We start from the raw sequence: 16,002 nt of genomic DNA on the forward strand, positions 1-16,002 counted from the left end.
TGACTGGTTTCTTCCAACCCTGAGGGCAGGCTTAGATGGAATATTGGGAAGAAATTCTTGCCTGTGAGGTTTGGTGAGGCCCTGGCACAGGTTGCCCAGAGAAGCTGTGGCTGCCCCATCCCTTGGAAGTGTTCATGGACAAGGCTGGGAGCAGCGTGGTCTGGTGGAAAGAGTCCCTTCTCGTGGCAGAGAGGTGACATGAGATAAGCATTTTAGGTCCCTCCCAACCCGTCCCTTATCCCATCTCCCAGAGCTGGATGCTGCTCTTCCCTTCTCTAGCCAGGGGGTGTCATTCTGACTCTGTGTAGGAACACTTCTGTGGTGTCTGGGAACCTCTAGCTGAGGCTGACACCGTGGGGTGACAGTGCCCACTGCCCTGGGATGGCTGCTGCTGTTCTCAGGGTGTGTGCTGGGGGCTGCACTCAGTCACCAAGGCAGCGGGGAGCTTTTAGATAACCTGCTGGCAGGATTGGGCTCTTGCTCACTGGGGTGGTCAGTGAGAGCTCTGAGCAGCAGCAGCAGCCCCTGCACATTCCAGATTAGGGTGCCCATGTGTGTTCTCCCTGCTAACTCCCTCCTCCCTTCTGTCTGCATTTCAGAGGATGCTCTTCTGGAAGCTGCAAGGATTAACAACGTTTCAGAAGTCAAGAGGTGAGCAGAGTTCTGAGACATGAAAGCAGTGTCCCAAGGGCTGGGAGGGCAGGAAAAACCTGTCAGCACACGGGGAAGGAAGGGGCTGGCTGCTCCCAGCCCCCATGGGATGCTCCCCTCACCCTCTCAGATCCAGAGTGGGTGGGGACAGAAGGGGAGCACCCTTACCTGTTGGGTAGGAGGTGGATTGCAGATCCCTGTGCTGAGAGAGGACAGTGTGAGGCCATACTGTGCAGATGTGGGTGTACACACTGCAGAAGCTCATCTCTTGGGGTCTGTCTCTGAACAAACTGCCCTTGGGGGTTCCTCAGCCTGAGCCAGCAGTTCTCCAGGGGCCTTTGGTCCCACAAGGAGCAGAGGAGAGAGCTCTACCCAGCCAAGGAAGTCAGGGAGGTGAGTGGTTGTGTGACCAATGACATAGCTGTTAGGGAGTGGAGCATCTCCAGAGCTCCTGTCCCATGGCAGCAGGCTTTTTGTCCCAGTTGGGTGTGCCTGCCTCACTGGGGTGGTGCCATGGCACCTTTCAGGTGCATCTGGCAGCGTTATATTCCCCGAGGGGGTAACAAAGGGCCAGGCTCAGCATGTGTAGTCCCCAGGAGGCACGTTCTTTCTGCAGCCAAACCTCCAGGGAGGGACTCAGAGGTTCTCAGGATGGTTTGTGAGCAGCAGTGCCATGTCACTGACATGCTCCAGTGATGGCTCCACCCAATGCTGGGGACAAGCTCTGGCACTGTGGGAGGAAAACAAGTCTGCCCTAAAGTGGGAAGAGAAGTGTGAGAACCTTGGAGCTGCTTCTTGAAGGGATCCTGGCACTCCTACCTGGTCTGTCTCATAATGCCAGAGGTCTCCCAAGTGCTGTCCTCAGCCAGTATAGAATGCAGACCCTTTGGCAGCCTGGCAGCTTGTGTAGGATGGGAAGAGCCATTGCTGCTCTCCTGTGTACACCACACATGTGTTCCTGTCTCTGGCTGAGATGTCCCACCCAGCACAGGCCCCTGGGGAGGTAGGAGCTGCCATCCCTGTGTAGAAGCAGAGGATGGATGCAGAAGAGGACAGGGAGAGGAGAGCCCTCTTGGCCTGCAGCCAGGGGATGTTCCATCCAGTTTCCAGGATCTTGGATGAAGCACCTGGCTCTGCTGCACCCCAGGGCTGAGATCTGGCCTAGATCAAGGGCCAAAGAGGATATTGGTGTGCAGCTAATTGGCACATGTGTTCTGCTGCTTGTAATTGCAGGAAGCTGCTGTTCAGGGATGTCTGGGTGATTTGTGAGCCTGGTCAGGCAGATCAGCAAGAGGGATGCTCTGTGCTCCAGCTGCTCAGGGCAGGGCTGGTGGCTGTACACCATCCTGCTGGGCTGCACGTCTGCAGCTTCTCCCTTTGTTTCTGTGCTCTGTCACAGAATCACAGAATCACTTGGGTTGGAAAAGCCCTCTGAGATCATTGAGTCCAACCATTCCCCCAGCACTGCCAAGCCCACCACTAAGCTGTGTCCCCAAGTGCCACATCTGCATGTCTGTTCAATCCCTCCAGGGATGGGGACTCCACCACTGCCCTGAGCAGCCTGCACCAGGGCTTGATGACATTTTCCATGAAGAAATTTTCCCAAACATCCAACCCAAACCTCCCATAGCACAACTTGAGGCTGTTTTTTCCTCCAATACAGTCATTTGTTACCTGTGAGAATAGCCTGATCCTCATCTGGCTACACCCTCCTTCCACAGAGCTGTACAGAGTGAGAAGGTCCCTCTGAACCTCCTTTTCTCCAGGGTGTCCCCCCACCTCCCTCAGCCTCTCCTCATGAGCCCCTTTGGTCCAGAGCCTTGAGCAGCTTCACTGTCCTTCTCTGGACCCATCCAGCACCTCCAAGTCTTTCTGCTCACGAGGAGCCTCACACTGCACACAGGATTTGAGGTGCCTTGCCCAGTGCAAGGGAACAAGGATCTGCCTTGGGCTTGCTGGCCACACTGTAGCTGATACAAGTTAGGGTACCATTTGCATTCTTGCCACACCTGGCTTATGTTCAGCCACTGTCAGCCAGCACCCCCAGGGCCTTTCCTGCTGTGCCCTTTCAGCCACTCTGCTCTCAGCTTGTATCTCTGCACAGGGTTGTGGTGACCCAGGTGCAGGACCCAGCACTTGGCCTTATTGAAACCTCATAGGGTGACCTCAACCCGTGGAGCCAGCCTGTCCAGATCCCTCTGCAAAGGCTCTCCTGGGCCTTCCTTCCCATCCTGTTCCCTGTGGCGCTGGCAGCCCTCCCACTAGCCTAACTCTGCTTTTTGCCTGTGTGAGAAGCATGAGTGGTAAAAATCATGACTTGCCCTGCTGCAGGCAGTTTCAGCCTCAAACACGATGAAGGGACTGGAGCATCCCTCTTACAAGCAAAGGCTGAGGGAGATGGGGCTGTGCAGCCTCAAGAGGACACAAGTTGAGAGGGGAACTCATCTGTGTCTGTCAGTGTCTGCAGGGAGGTTGTCAGAGGATTGACCAGTTCTGCTCCATAGGGCCCAGCAATGGGGCAAGAGGCATCAGGAGAAACTGGTGCACAGGAAGTTCCATCTCAATGTGAGAAAGAACTTTGTGCTGTGAGTGTGACAGAGCACTGGAACAGCCTGCCTAGAGAGCCTGTGGAATCTTCTTCCTCAGGGATATTCAAACCCCACTTGGACACAATCCTTTACAGCCTGCTCTGGGTGAACCTGCTCAAGGAGAAGGTTGGACACAGTGATCTCCAAAAGGTGCTTCCCACCCCAACCACTGTCTGATTCCATGAATCTCTTTACAACAAACTTCCACAGCCCAAGATTGCCAGACCTGCTGCAGAGCTGACAGAGGAAACACAAACAGTCTTGCCTTCAATGCTCCCTCCACCTGCAAGGGGTAAAGTCCAGACTGAGCTTTGACAGGGTGGGAGTGTGACAATCCAGCTGGGCAGCCATCCATGGAACATTACCTGTCCTCTTGCCACACTGCTGTCCCCTGCCTGCATTGTCTGTCCCCTGGGGTGGTGTTTCTTATCCAGCTTCAAGCTGGTTTGAAGGGGGATGCTGATCTTTTCCCAGTGCCTTCAGCTGGCAGCTGGTCATGGCCCTCTGCACATGAAAACACCAGAATACAGTTACTAGGAAATACAGTCTTAGTCTGAGGTGTGGAAAATGGCTGTGTGAGAGAGGGTGAGCGGTACCAAGAAGATCATGAGATCCCACCTGATTCTAGCTCTGGGGCCCTCATCATGAAAAGGCTGTGGAGCTGCTGGAGTGAGCCCAGAGGAGGCCATGGAGATGCTCCAAGGGCTGGAGCTCCTCTGTTCTGGAGACAGGCTGGGAGAGCTGGGGTGTTTAAGGCTCCTGAGAGAGCTGGAAGCCCCTGCCAGTGCCTAAAGGGGCTCCATGACGGCTGAAGAGGGACTCCAAGGGCATGGAGTGACAGGGCAAGGGAGGATGGCTTCAAACTGATGGAGGGCAGAGTTAGATGGGATATTGGGAAGAAATTCTTCCCTGTGAGGGTGGGGAGTCCCTGGCACAGGCTGGCCAGAGAAGCTGTGACTGCCCCATCCCTGGAAGTGATCAAGGCCAGGTTGGATGGGGCTTGGAGCAACCAGGTCAAGTGGAAGGTGTCCCTGCCCATGGCAGAGGGGGGTTAGAACTAGCTGAACTTTCAGGTTTCTCCCAACCCAAACCATTCCATGATTTTGTGATTATTCCAAGCAGTGATTTTTAACTCTGAAAAGGAGCAGGCCTTTCAGGCATAGCAGACAGACCTCACTGGAATACACATTTATATTGCTGTGGGAAGAATGCCTATCCACAGGCTGAATCCAGCCCTCTGCTGTAGGCTTGCCTCTACCATCTCTGGCTCCTCTGAGCTTCCAGCCAGGTTTTCTCATCTCTAACCACTTGTTGAATGCAGGGAACCAGGCTGAATTCTTCATTGACCTGAGAGAATGTGCTAACTTCTGAGAGCATCCCCTTTGGAGCATGTGGCAAACCAGCTCTTCCCACCAAGCCCTTCATGCTGTTAGCCAGCACAAAATATAATACCTAAATGATGTAGATAGTTTAATTTCCCTCAGCCTCAGTTGTTCTGTGCATTTGGAGGGAAAGCAAGAAGCAAAGGCATAAAAAAATGCCCACCTCACTCCCACTTGTGTTGATATTCAGTATTAACATTGATTCCTTGTGTTCCAGCTTTGTTTCTTAGTAAGCCACCCCAAGAGCACAGGCTTTCAGCAGTTTCCTGAGCAGATAAGCATGATGGAGCAGTGTTTTTCTCAGCCCTGTGCAGCTATGACTCATGGAGACACAGAGCATGTGTCAGATGGCTGTTATCAGCCTCATTCCTAACAGCAGGCAGCCACTCAGATCTGTCTAGTAATGAGATCTGGAGCTGACCAGGTGCTCTCCCGCTCTCACAGGGATCCAGACAGACGTGGCAGTGGGGCAGGAAGCTCCATGTCAGTTGCTTCAGCTGAGACTGCTCTCTCCAAGCTGATTTTTTAGTTGGAGGAGATGCAGAAACAGCTAAGTCAGGCTTGATTGCCCCAAACAGTGATCTCTCAATTTTCAAGCAGCACCACTCATCTTGGCTCTGACTCATGGCAGTTCTGCCTCCTCCAGACCGGGCTTGTCTCTTCTCCCTTGTTTGTAAGCAGCACAGCTCATTGAGCAAAATCTCCCCCATCCCTGTCCCTGGAAGTGTTCAAGGCCAGGGTGGACAGGGCAGTGGGAGGTGTTCCTGCTCATGGCAGGGAGTAGAAACAAGATGAGCTTTAAGGTCTCTCCCAGCTATAACCCTTTCAGTTCTCTCCAGTTTGGGGGCTGGACTGGGGGTACAGCCCCCCAGTATTTTGTTTGCTTCCTTGCTCAAGTGTTCGTTACAAGAATTCAGAGACTGGGTAAAAAATCCCTCTGCAGTGTGTCTGGCTTTGTTTACCTGGAACATCAGATCATTGAAAGGCACTGTGTGGAGGAGGTGGGCCTTTATGGGAACCATGTTGTACCTGTTGAAGCATCTTCTCTCACAGCATAGTTGTGAGTGTCATGACTGAGGCTTGAGGGGTGCCTGAATTGCCTGAATGCTTTGTAGGGTGAGCAGAAGAGTCATGTCATTGGCTCCTGGCCACTAGCCATCATGTACCTTATCTCAGTCCTGAACAGCTGTGACATCTTCAGCAGGGGTAGTGGGAGCAGGTTGGAAACAGGATTGGAAGATGATTTATAATTATATTTTTTTTCCACTGCTCCATGCTTATATATGATGTTGAGCCTGCATTTTTCTGTATCTGAGTTACAGACACCTAGGATTTTTAGGACAACAATATGTTTATCATGTAAATGTCCCCTTTAATCTTTTCTCCTAAATGACCAGATTTTCCAGGACGGTGTTTCAGTGAAAGTCTTGTTACTGATTATTGAGTTTGAACTGGCCTGTGGCTGCTGGAGTTCAGAGCACATACAACAGCCCAGATTTCTTCATGTTGGCAATGAAGTATTGGGGGAGACATATTTGTGCTGTGCTTTCCTATTCTAGATAGCTGGAAAACTGCCCTTTTTGATCTGCTTCTTGGTGTATTTTGCCCTCCCAGGATTGTTTGAGTTTGCACACTGAGTCACAGAGCAGTGTCTCTGCAGTCGGTGCCAAACCAACAGGAGATCTCATTCTTCTGTCCAAAACAGCTTTAAAGCCCATAAATCCCAGTTCCCTCTCTCTAGAAGCAGACACCAACACACCTGGAATACTCCTGGGAACCATCACAGGGTTAATTCCAGTTATGGAGATGTTTATCAGCAGGTCTGAGTGCAGGAAAGCCTCCTGAGCAGCTCTGGGTTTGGAGGAGCAGCAGTCCACCAGCATGGATGTGGCCTGTACAACCAGGGGAGCAATTATTCCACAATTATTCCACTTTCCTCACAGCTCAGGAGCTAAGGGACACCTTGGAAGATGTGAGGTAGCAGGTTAAAAGCATGTTGCTTACACAGCACATAAATGTGAGTGTTGGTGGATGTGAGGGAGTCTGATATGTGGGTTCAGCCCTGTGCACAGTAAGTCAAGCAGGTAACACATGCCACCTCCTGTAGCAATGGATTGTCAGAAATTAGTGTATTGTGCTCAAATTCCTCTGCAAACAGTGATGGCTCATTTCCCACTTACACTGCTGGCTCTGCCAGAGCAGGCTGAAGGCTGGTAGGGTATTTTTCTGGCACACAGCTCAGTTGTTGCATTGGGGTGACTGAATTGGGACTGTTCCATGTAAGGTTTCACATGCCCTTCCAAACCTGGTGATGCCACCTGTCAAATCACAGAAGGATTTGGGTTGGAGGGGATTTTGAGCTCATCCACTTCCAGCCCCCTGCCATGGACAGGGACATCTTCTACTAATCCAAGTTGCTCCATGCCCTGTCCAACATGGTTTTGAACACTTACAGGCATGGGGCAGCTACAGCTACTCACATGTCTGTATTGGCCTTTTCATGCTTGGGTTGTACCTCTTTGACTTTTCCCACTCCATGTGCTTCACCCATGGTGCCCACCCTCTCTGCTCCCAGACCTGCTCTCCTCTTTGAGTTGGCTTCACCTCCTCAAACTTGGATTTATAAGAGCTTCCCTTTGATTTTGAGAATTTGTTTCCAGGAGTTTCTCCTTGGCCCCTAGCCTGTTTGTGCTGTCAGGGCTAGGCTTACCAGGATTCCTCCAGGGACCCCTGTGTCCTGGGAGCAGCTTTCCTGCCTTGAGAGCTGCAGAGAAATGCTGTTCCTCTCTCCCTTCCCCTTACCTTCCCTCCCTTCCCCACAATGTGCTGCTCCATGTTTTCACAGAGCACCTTGGTGTGTTTCTGGCCCTGCAAAGGTGGTGAGGGGTGAGAGACAGCAATGAGCTCTCTCCAAGAATACAACAGCCACATTATAGGGTTTCAAGCAGCTCACTGTGTCCTCCTGTCCAAGCAGATCCTTTCCCTGGCAGGAAAATCTAGCAGGGATTGTGCTTTCATGTTCCAAGATATTGTTCAGTTGGGATGTTTTACTTCCCCCCCTTCTTCTGCAAAGCAGAGAGCAGTTCCCAAGAGGGTGAGCACATCTGAGGGTGTCCCACACTCTGCAGTTAAACAGTGACATATTGGGACAGGGCTGGGGAAAATGTCTAAGAGGCTGACAGAAACAGAAGCTATTGTTGTTGCAAAAGTTCAAGTTTCCAGCTTCCTCTTCCTCCACCTGTCAGGATGGAGTGCTGGGCATGCTCCCAGCACTGAGCACAAACTCAAACATGCCCTCTGGGCTCAGCAGTGTCACCGAGTCAGTCACCCAGAACCCCAGTGACGGGTGAATAGAAGGCACATCTGTCCGGGGGCAGGGGGGGAGAAGGCTCATCGCTGCGATGTGCGCTCTTTATCTCTTCTGCAGGGATCAAAGTGCTAAAGCTTGGGAGCTGCTGGCTTGGCTAAAATAGGGCATATGCACAAAGCAGTAGGTGCTGCTCTGCCCAGATTCCTTCAGCAAATTCCACAGCAGACAGGGATGTTCATAGAGTCAGGGAATCACAGAGTGGTTTGGGTTGGAAACGACCTTAAAGCTCGCCCAGTTCCAACCCCCTGCCATGGGCAGGGACACTTTCCACTAGACCAGGTTGCTTCAAGCCCCATCCAGCTTGTCCTTGAACACTTAAAGGGATGAGGCAGACATGGCTTCCCTGGGCAGCCTGTGCCAGTGCCTTACCACACTCACAGGGAAAAAATTCTCCCTAATATTAAATCTAACCCTGCCATCTGTCAACTTTCTGCCCTAAAACCATTACAAAAAAAATAATTATTGAAATCCCTTAAATATGAGTACTTCCCCAGTCACAAACAGCACCAGCTCTGGTTCAGGGCTCTTCCCCTGACCAGGTCTTGAATTGCAGCATCCCAGAAGAGTTCATGTTGGAAGAGACATTTAAAGGTCATCCAGTCCAACTCCTGCCAGGGGAAGGGACATCTTGGTGCCACCACTGCAGTCAAAGAACAGTTTGTCATTTGAGAAACACTGGAAATGGCGCTAATAGAGCTGTATCCATGTGAGAAACTCCTTAGGAGGGGAGTGTCCTGGATCTTACTTGGTTAAAATGTGGATAAACATCCTAAACATTGATCAGAGAATTTTATTTAATTAAAATAAAATACTCCTGCTGGTAAATACATTTGGCTGTCTGGGATCTGAGCAGTGGTCTTGGCTTTATCGATTGTCATATCATTAAATCAGGCGGAGAAGAAATAAATGGTGGGCCTGAAGACCCTGAACATAAAGTTCAGTTGTCTGAAAATCTGTTAAGTTGCTGAGCATCTTGCAATGATTTAACCAAAAAAAAAAAAAAAAAAGCAGTCCAACTTCTAAATGAAATGTCAATGCATATTATGGTAGATGGTATGATACAAGTAATTCCCTCGCTGGGCTCAGTGATGTGGCATTCCAGATGCTTATGATGATCTAGATTCCTGAATGGAAAACTACTTGACTGATCCTAATACCTTTGCTCCAAGCCTGTAACCTAATGCCACAGGAGAGGCTCCAGCATCCTTCCTGTTGGATGCACGATGATTAAACAGGTTTGGCTGCCAGACTAGGATCTCTTTCATTATTTTTTTTAAAGAATGAAGATAATTCATTATTCAGTATGTCCTTCCGGTGTGTCTGTAGAGAAAAAAGCCTTTCAGTACTCATAGGTATTTTTCACTGGCTCCAAAGTGTCTTGAGAATTCTAAAATCACAGGATGGTAGAATGGCTTTGGTTGGAAGGGACCTTAAAGATCATCTAGTCCCAACCCTTTGCCATGGACAAGGACACCTCCCGCTAAACCAGGTTGCTCAAAGCCCCGTCCAGCCTGACTTTGGACACTTCCAGGGATGGGGCAGCCACAGCTGCTCTGGGCAACCTGTGCCAGGGCCTCACCAACTTCACAGGGAAGAACTTCTTCCCAATGTCTAATGTAAATCTCTCATCTTTCAGTTTAAAATATCATCTTTTTATTTGAAATAAGGGCTGATGTCCTGTCCTTTGTCTCAAAGGGATATATTGAAGAGTTACACTGCAAGTCCTATTTATGAGAAAACAAATGTAACAGGAGAAGGGGGTTGACTTCACACTGCCATAATGCAGGGAAGAAACTGGGAAAGAAATATCCATTCACATGGCTACCCCATCCCTGGAAGTGTTCAAGGACAGGTTGGATGGGGCTTGGAGCAAACTGGTCTAGGGGAAGGTGTCCCAGGATGTGTCAGTGGGATTGGAACTGGATGATCTTCAAGGTCATTTCCAGTCCAAACCCTCCCATGAAATGTTAAAACTCATGACAGGTGAAATTAAGACAGACTCTTTGCAGCAGAGCAACCCAGTGGCTGGCAGGTGACCAGGATGGTCTCTCTGCCCCTTTAATGTAAAATCATATAAACACCACGGTCACGTGCAAATGGGCCTGATGCTTTGCAAAATTACATCAGTTAAACTCTGCTGGGGATATTAATCAGTGGTTGGTGTTGGGCTTTAAGGCTTTTATTGCCAGGCAGAAGCTCCCAGCCTGATGTGTGCCTCCATCCTGGCATAGCTGATGCCTTCTCACCTGCAGTTTTGGTGTTGGGGTTACCATGCCCCTTCTGGGTTCTTTCTTCAGGCTCCCTCTCCCTTGTCATCCAGCTGCCTTTATTTCCTGGATTTTCTGTGGCTATTAGGCTGTCACAGTGACACAATGTAGGAAGGGGGTGATGTGAGTGTTCCTGCTTTCAAATGATTTCCAAATGGACAAGTAAATACAATGAAATTCAGAAATGACTTGGACATGTTGGTCCACACCTCTCTGAGACAGGTGGAAGGGGATTTGGCATCACAATATCTGGGAAAGGATTGTTGGAAGTAATTAAGGTGAGTCAGGGGAGACAGTAAGATGTCTGCCATTGCATCCTGAGCTCTGGTGCTGGTGGGAATGGCTCCTTGGGGTCTGGGGGAGCTGGGTGTGAGTTTGTTCCTTCAGTGGCAGCGAGCATGCAGTATTCCAGCTGAGGGAGCAGCTCCCTGTGCCTGTGCAGAGGGCACGGCACACATGGTGGCACAGATGGAGCTGTGGTGTGGATTTCTGCTGCAGGCAGTGTCCTTCCAGCTGGAGCAGGTGACAGTGTGACCAGCAGCAGCCATGGGTCTGAGTCAGGCTACCTTATCTCTGTTGTGAGTGCAAACACCTCTGTAAGGGGAGCTGCAAAGGGAGCTGATCTGTGCAGATAGCAATCTGCTCTCCCCTGTGTGTCTGGGCACATCACCAGGATGGAAAGCTGTGGGGCTGCGCAGGGATATTTCTCCTTTCAGCATTCTGTTGTCTGAGAGTGCTCCTCAGCACTGCAGAACTGGCAGCACACTCTTGGCATTCACTTGCAGGGATGTGGTGCTGGCAGAAGGAGAAAGCATAAGGATATTTCACAAATTCTTCATAGAAAGGGCTGTCCAGCCCTGGCACAGGCTGCCCAGGGCAGTGGTGGAATCCCCATCCCTGGAGGGATGTAATAGATGTGTGGATGCAGCACTTGGGGATGTGGGTTAGTAGTGAGCTTGGCAGTGCTGGGGGAATGGTTGGATTCAATGGTCTCAGAGGGGCTTTTCCAACCCAAATGATTCCATAATTCTGTGCCATACTCTGCAGGGCACCAAGGCTGCTCTTGTGCACCTCCCCAGATGAGTTTACTGGGCCCCTGGATAGTGCAGGGGCTGCAGCTTGACCAATGTTAGCCATATGCAGGGCTGTGTAGATCCAAACCCCCATAAGGCTGTAGGTGAATCATCCCTGCTCTCCTTCACACTTCTGGGTGGTTCTTCAGGTATTAAACCACATAGAAAAAGGAAATCAAAATTGGATCTGGAGTGGATTCTGTGTGAAAATTTGTTCTTCAAGTATCAGACTTCTTTGGACCTAGGTCCCGTTGTTGACTGCCAGATAGTTCATTACCACTGAACTTTAAATTGTAACCCTGGTAAAGAGAACATAAAGCAAACATGTTGGTGCTGTGGTAATTTACAGTGGTCACAGCCTCCTGAGTCACAGTTGGGAGCTACAAATGGAGGCTGCCAGTTATGATTCTAGTATTTCAGCTATTAGGTTTCTGTCCAAGTGTGTGATGAACAGTTCAGAGCATCCAGAACCACAGCACTAACACTGGCCACTCCTGTAAAAAAAAGGGTGGTGAGATTGTCCACCCAGACCCATTCCCTGTGTATCCTACCACCACTCCAGTCAGAAGAGTTCACCAACATGCTTCTGTGTAGGGCTTGGCTGAAGCCATCTGCCTGTTGGCTCTCAAGCCCTACTCTCTGTCAAATAAGGCAAGTAGTTCAGCTGGAGAGGAATACAGGCTTTTTATTCACATGATGTTTATCTGGCTGGTTTGTCCAGTCAGTGGGTGAACTGTGTTCAACTGTGCTCAAGATACCAGCCAAAGTTCAGGCATTGCTACTTGGAAATAACTTTAGGATTATCATACCATGTATCGTAGCACTGAGGGGTTTGGTTGGGAGGGAGCTCCAAGACTATCTAGTTCCAACCTTTCTGCCATGGACAGGGACAGCTTCCACTAGACCAGGCTGCCAGAAGCCCTGTCCAACCTGGTATTGGACACTCCCAGGGATAAGACAGCCACAGCTTCTTTGGGAAACTTGTGCCACAGCCTCACCACCCTCACATCCAAGAATTTCTTCCTGATATCCCATCTAACCCTGTCCTCTGTCAATGGGAAGCCATTCCCTCTTGTCCTGTCACTCCAGGCCCTTGTCCAAAGTCCCTTCTCCAGGTCTTTTGGAGCCCCTTTAGGCACTGGCAAAGGCTCTAAGTTCTCCCTGGAGCCTTCTCTTATTCAGGTTGAACACACCAGGTGTCTCTGTATGTAAGTGTATTTGTTCCTTGGGATAAGTTTCTAGTGAAACTACTGTGGAGGTTTCCAATGAGGTGGAGGAAGGTTGGCAAGACACCCTGGGTATATCTGTGAGTGTTCTCTGGACCAGCTTTCCCTTTTTTTTCCCAACTGTAGGAAGAGGAATATGGTTTGTTTACCTCCTTTTCACTCATTCCATCCCAGCACTGTTAACCAGTGAGAGCATTGCCACCAGAGCAGACCAAGGGTAAGGAATTTGGAAAGGCTGTCTAAGTTCTGATGTGAACCTCTCCAGGTCCTTAAAGAGCTGATCTGACTTGTTCAGTGCATGCAGGCACTCACACCTGACCTTGACTTCCTTGCCTGAGATTCTGGGCAGAATTTTAAGACTTCAAGTGTGTTGCTTGCACAGGTGGAACATGGCTGCTGTGTTCACTTGTGTGTCTCCCAGCAGGGAGTTTAATGACAGCTCTTCCCTGTTATACCTGTGTGGAGGATGCACTGTGCAGGGACAGCCTCACCCAGAAAGGAAGATGAAAAAGCCTTAATGTGTGAAAAGGGAGAGGGATAAACCAAGGGGCAGAGAACTGCTGACTCTTGCATGGTCCACCCTGCTTTCTAAAGCCTGACCCACAGCTTCCCTGTCTTGGTACTGGCAGCACCTTGCTCCTGCAAGAAAAATGGGTTTGTAATCATGGATTTGGTTGTGTGGAGGGACCTTTTACACAGGCAGAAAGTGGCAGGACAAGGGAAAATGGCTTCAAACTGACAGAGGGGAGATCTACATTAGACATGGCAAAGAAGTTCTTCCTTGAGAGGGTGGTGAGGCCCTGGCACAGGTTGCCCAGAGATGCTGTGGCTGCCCCCTCCCTGGAAGTGTCCAAGGCCAGGTTGGACAGGTCTTGGAGCAACCTGGTCTAATGGAAGGTGTCCATGCCTATGGCAGAAGTGATGGAACAAGATGGCCTTCAAGGTACCTTCTAGCACAAACCCTTCTGTGAATCGTTCTTTCATTCTATAGCTTGAACATGCAGGGTTTAGAGTTTGTCTCATTTAACTTGAGCACTGTAAAATTTGTGTCTCAATTCTGAACTTCCTTTCTTCCTTATGGTATGCAGAGAGAACTATCATTTCATACTGCCTGGGTTCAGCACATGTTATAGGTTGAGCTAAAGTACCTGCTGCAAAATCTGTCCCTTGCCATTATCTTGCAAAAGCTGAGAAAATTTTGGAGACATGAGGATAGTATGGTTCCTAATATATTTAAGGGTTGTCTTATTTGTTCTTATGCTGTATGAGAAAACTGTGAAGTGTCTGCAGGTGGCATGGGCTTTGGAGGTCCACTGAGCTGCTTCTGAAGCCTAATGGGTGCTTTGCAGCCAAAGGATTCAAATGTCATTGGGTTTATCAGTTTTGCTACTGATTGGTTCTTCAGAAATTAGACTGAACGGAATAAATAAACAAATGTACAAACAATACAGAAAGCAAGATGTTGGCATTGCACCCTTTGAAAGGAGTGGGATTGCCATCACCTGAATGTTTGTTTAAGTTTGGTCACCTTTGAGAACTATTGAATCAACTTCATGTTGGGTCTTTTCTGGGCCATGCTGGAGCAGGTGCCTGCACAGTAAAACATTCTGCTTTCCCTCATTAGCTCCAGAATGCCTGAGGTGCTCTCTTCATATCTGTTTCCTGACCATATCTCTCCCCTTTCCAGGTTGTTGGAAGAAGGCACAGATGTGAATGCAAGGCACAAGCTTGGCTGGACGGCTCTCATGGTGGCAGCTATCAGCAGGCACTCCAGGTATGTGCATCTCACATCATGATTACTCACTTCAACCTTTTCCTAAAGTCACACTGAGCTCTGTAGAGGGTCCTCATAAAGTTTGGGATGTGTTGTGAAGCTTAACCCAAGGGAGCTTATCACTCTCCTTGTGCCTAGCATGTGGTGTAAAAGATCAGGGCAGGCTGCTCCCCCGTCCCGCGGATGTGACAGCTGGACTGATGGTGCCATTCCACACCAGCTCTCAGGTTTTGGCCATGGATGAGCCCATACCTGTGGGATGTTGTTGTGGTGGGCACCCCACCAGCCAAAATCCCTCCTGTCCCATATCTTCTCCCTGGGGATGGTGTCACTGGGGCTGAATGCTGTGCCCTTGCTCCACAGTTCCCATGATGATCACTCTGGCTTCTTGTAACCTTTTAAAGACACTCCTAAATATATTCAGTCTACAACTAAATTCAATTAGGTTTTTTTTATTTAAGGAAAAAAAGAGAAAAAGAAATCCAATTTTGGAAAATGTGGGACAGACGGGAGAATGAGCTTTGATGTTACAACCTCTCAGGGATGCTTTACTTAGTCACAAGTTCATAAGCAAAAAAGCTTAATTACTTGGGAAAACACAGGATTAAAGCAGTGCACAAAGGCTGAATATCCGCTCTCGGGTGACACTATCCCAATCCATGTGCTGAGTTCGTGTGTGGTGCAAACTTTGATGTGTGCTATGACAAGCTGAAAGTCGTGACCTCCTCAGGGAGCTCCTTAAAACAGGCCCAGAGGTGGGGGCTTGTGAATGTTTGTTTAACTTTGATGTCCGAGCAGCAACGGGCTCTGTTATTTGCCTGCCCATGAAGGGATGGGCTTGGGAGCCTCCCACCTTTCCCAGTGGACAATGGTCAGCAGCAGAGTGTGACGACTGTTGACCATTCCAAGTGACTGGTGAAGCAGAACAGGACTTCCCGAGTTGCAAAGGCTAAGGGGAGACAGGGAGAAAGGCTGTTCATGGGACAATAATTACCTAAAATCAGGCCTAAAATCAAGTGGAAATGCTAATGAAAACATCTTGACAAAAAAAGTGTGGACTCCAGGCTGGTCCCTTCTGAGAGGGCAGAGTCATCACCACGTCTGTCTTTGTTGTGTACCTGGCCAAAAGAAAAAGGGTTTGGCTGTGTTGGGCAAATTCTGTTTATTTTTCCCACATTTTAGATGAATAGTGACTTAAAGTGAAAATTAAGAAGACCTTGAATACCTGAAGCTCAGTATAACTTTTCTCCAGATAGCAGAAGAGTGATTAGATACTGTTGGACTTGATCTTAAAGGTCTTTTCCCACCTTTGTGATTCTGATTCTATCCTTTCTGGAGGCAAACATAAATGAAAGCTTATTGCTTATGTAACAGCTCTGGCATTGTGCCAGACAAGGTTTTGGCCCTCAGTCCTGTTTCTAGACTTGAAATGTTCACAGTGCAGAGTGGGAAATGCATTGAGCTGGAGCATGACCCACAGAGAGTTTGAAATTCTTACAAATGGTTTGTTAATTGACCTAGTCCACAGGGTGAACTGTGTAACTGAAGCTAGATGTTGTGGCCAGGGTGTAATGGGGAAGGGAGGAGTCAAAGGCACAAGGATGCAGGATGGTTTTGTTTATAGAGTGTGGTCCTCTGTAAAAGGTTGTGCTCTAAATCTGCTTTCTCCAG

At 49.3% G+C, this 16,002-nt stretch overlaps 1 protein-coding gene across 1 annotated transcript in view; it reads left to right on the forward strand.

Moving 5' to 3' along the window:
• Positions 1–16,002, forward strand: part of CLPB (ClpB family mitochondrial disaggregase) — a 73,523-nt gene that overhangs the window by 1,007 nt on the left and 56,514 nt on the right. The window contains exons 2-3 of the mRNA XM_063148052.1: positions 600–651; positions 14,245–14,331. Coding sequence (XP_063004122.1) covers positions 600–651; positions 14,245–14,331 — 139 coding nt within the window. The remainder of the gene's footprint in view (positions 1–599; positions 652–14,244; positions 14,332–16,002) is intronic.

The sequence above is a fragment of the Melospiza melodia genome, chromosome 2, assembly GCF_035770615.1.
Source record: "Melospiza melodia melodia isolate bMelMel2 chromosome 2, bMelMel2.pri, whole genome shotgun sequence".
NCBI lineage: Eukaryota > Metazoa > Chordata > Aves > Passeriformes > Passerellidae > Melospiza > Melospiza melodia.